General features: G+C 35.7%; 1 protein-coding gene across 1 annotated transcript; it reads right to left on the bottom strand.

Annotated features, from left to right (window-relative positions):
- Positions 1-541: 541 nt before the first annotated feature.
- LOC107429196 (G-type lectin S-receptor-like serine/threonine-protein kinase RLK1) lies at positions 542-2,143 on the bottom strand. Its single transcript, XM_016039846.2, has 2 exons — positions 1,215-2,143; positions 542-1,076 (listed from the first exon to the last, which is right to left on the bottom strand). Exons 1-2 carry the CDS (start codon positions 2,141-2,143, stop codon positions 542-544), a joined length of 1,464 nt encoding a protein of 487 aa, XP_015895332.1.
- Between the last annotated feature and the right edge of the window lie 989 nt (positions 2,144-3,132).

Here is a 3,132-nt window from a genome sequence, read left to right as displayed (position 1 = left end):
AAAAAAAAATCCAGCTTCCCTACAACTAAACTAAATTACTTTCTTTGTCTCTCCCGCTCTTTTTTCTAAATCAATTCCTCATAATATTTCTGGTGTGGTTAACTGCAGGATCAAAATATTCACAGATTCCCCGTTTGAGCGCATATGGCAAAACTTGCATTAAAGTTTTCTTGCGCATATGGCTATGGTTCAAACTGGTTAAAATGATAGTTTTTGAAGAATCACAAGATCTTTGATTTGTATCATTGTAAAAATCATAAAGTGTGCCAAAAGTGATTGCATTGCTCTTGGACTTTAGCTCAAAAGTAGTAGCAACTCTGTATATTTAGAATATAGATGTGTTTTATGTGTGGTTGGAATGAAATTCGTCTTACGTTTTTTTGTGCTCTGATAGAAAATAGAAAATAATTTCCCATAGACGTCAATGCTCAGTAACTGGCTTAAATAAGAAAAAAATTCGTTATCATAAACTATAGTTATCTTGGCTAACAGAGCACAGAAGTCATGTATACATGTAGTTTTATTTGATTTAAGACGAACTTCAAATCCCAGAAACAATATCCTCAATTTCTATGGAAGAAGACGAAAATGGACGTGGCGCAACTGAAACCTGAAGTATTTCTTCAAGCATAAGCATAACCTTCTTCATGGTGGGTCTTACATGGGGGTCATCCTGGACGCACCAAATGGCAACCTTCACAAATCTCTCTACCATCTTTATATCATCCATGGCCTCCTTATCATTTTTAACCAGATCACCTAATTCCCCTTTCGAACAGCAATCATAAACCCATTTTATAAAAAATTTCCCATCAGTTTCCAAATCTTCATTTCTTCGACTGCAAATGATTTCTAGCAGCACCACACCGAAGCTATACACATCAACCTTTACTGACACAGGCCCAGCCCTGATCCATTCAAGGGCAACATACCCTTCTGTTCCTCTGATTTTGGTTTTTGTATTGATTTGATTGCGAGGCAAAAGGTTTGCCAATCCAAAGTCAGAAATCCGAGCATCGTCATTCTCATCCAGAAGTATGTTTCCAGGCTTTATGTCACAGTGGATGATCTGCTTTCTGCATTCCTCATGCAATTAATTAAGTCCTCTCGCAATCCCAAATGCAATTTTTTTCCTCTGTGTCCAACTGGGTTTCACTTCTCCAAATAGAAATCTTGCTAAAGTGCCATTTCTCAAGAACTCATACAACAGTAACCTATGTCGTTTCTCTTCACAATAACCAACTAGGCGGACAAGTTTCTTGTGATTTGTTTGGCCTATAATGTTAACTTCTCTTTTGAATTTTGTGTTATTGTTTTCAAACACTCTGTCTAACATCTTGACCGCAATGAGACCAGTTGATCTCGTTTTACCTCTGTAAACTATCTCAGAAGATCCCCTGCCTAGCTCTACCTTGAATCCATTAGTAGCCTTTGTAAGCTCCTTGTAGGTAAATTGCTGCAATCTACTTTCATTTGGAGAAACCTCAACTTCAAGGACCTTCCTCTTTAAGTATAAGGAACCCACAAGTATTGCACTCATAATTACATAATACACCAACTCAGAATGGCCTGAGAGTACCGACGATGGCAGAAAAACCACTATGCTCTGGTCCTTTTGTGGGATATTAGCTGTTTTGAGATAAGCTATGGCATTAAATTCAACTTTCCCATCGGAAAGTGGAGGCCTCTTCTTCCAACAGCGCATTGTATGGGGACCAAAAATGACTGCTGCACGTAAACAGGCATTTTTGCAGCTCTCCCTACTAATAGAGCTAAGCACCTCATAATCCGAAAATGGAAAATTAACGTTTGATATCTCCTGCATGAAGTGGTTCTCCTGGTGGATTTGCCCCGAACTACTATTACAACCCAGTATGAAATTTGGTCTGCAGCCACTATATGCGTCAGTTGGATTGAACAAAGAATAACCATCTGAGCATCTGCAATTTGTCCTTCCATCAGATAACCATCTGAGCATCTGCAATTTGTCCTGTCCTTCCATCAGATAACCATCTGAGCATCTGCAATTTGTCCTTCCATCAGATTGGATTGAGCAGATACTTTGAATCCACATACTCCACCTCCCGTTTCTCCTTTTACGGCGGAGCATACACTGTTCGGTATTGATGTTATGGTTCTCCATGTTTCATTTGCACCAGACGGATCTTTGAAGTGGGAGTTTATGGCAAGAGCCCCATCAAAATTAAGACTCACTCTCATATATACACTATCTACTAGGATTTCTACAAGTTTATAACTATAACTAATTATTATAACGCTTAAAGCCATTATAAAGGAAAGCTAAGGTTCAAGTTGAAAATCCAAGCCTGAAACTGCAAATTAAAGTAACTTTTTCATTAGGCCTTATGACATCTCAATATATATATTGGTAGACATAGTATATGTGCCTTCAAAATGTGGACAACCAAGTTGACTAGCAAGTTGAGATAAGCATGAAATGACCTTTTTGTTTTCTTTAAAGAAAGCGGCACATTCTTACATAAAAAATAAAAATAAAAATAAAAAATAAAAAATAAAAATTGTCTTCACTGGTGACGTAGTGTAATACAATTTGTGGGCTTCTGACAATGTCAGATAGCTATCAAGTGATATGCTAGAATGCTGTCACGTGACTGTATTTTGCTACATGGAAAAAATTCTACTATTCCCGGATTGCCCACCTATTCAATACTCTTTTAATGACAATGAATTACTTTTTTACATCAAATAATATATCATTTTTTTAAAAAATGGTTCCTTTCTCTTTCATATACTTTCTCATTTTCTCGATTCTATAACCAAAATAAATTCAGCATAGAAATCTTCTTATTTCTGCATCGTAAATTAAACCATATATCGGCCAAGGGCAAGACATCTAAAGCCATCCACTTTTTATCGTCAACAAATTTAAATAAATTTTTTACGGATTTTTTTGAAAAATATTCATTCTGTAATATGATTTTTGAAAAATAGTAAAAAAAAATTTTTAATAAAATTAGTCATCTTAAAATAAAAATATCTTTGATAAAATTAAAAATTATATAAAATATTTTTTTATCCCTTTTTTTTTTCCTCTACACAGTCGTTCATGTAAGGGTTTCTCTAACAAACCACTCTTTGCATCTCATCTCC

Source organism: Ziziphus jujuba, chromosome 12 (assembly GCF_031755915.1).
Source record: "Ziziphus jujuba cultivar Dongzao chromosome 12, ASM3175591v1".
Lineage (NCBI taxonomy): Eukaryota > Viridiplantae > Streptophyta > Magnoliopsida > Rosales > Rhamnaceae > Ziziphus > Ziziphus jujuba.
The sequence above is the reverse complement of the archived record's forward strand: the minus strand, read 5'-3'. Positions and strand labels throughout refer to the sequence as shown.

Bases quoted from the DNA above. Each gene is read 5' to 3' on its own strand.
- LOC107429196 (XM_016039846.2), bottom strand. From the start codon at position 2,143: ATGGAGAACCATAACATCAATACCGAACAGTGTATGCTCCGCCGTAAA. The intron at 1,077-1,214 runs GTTACTGTTGTA...TGAGGAATGCAG, and splicing joins TGTGAAGAGAAACGACATAG to AAAGCAGATCATCCACTGTG.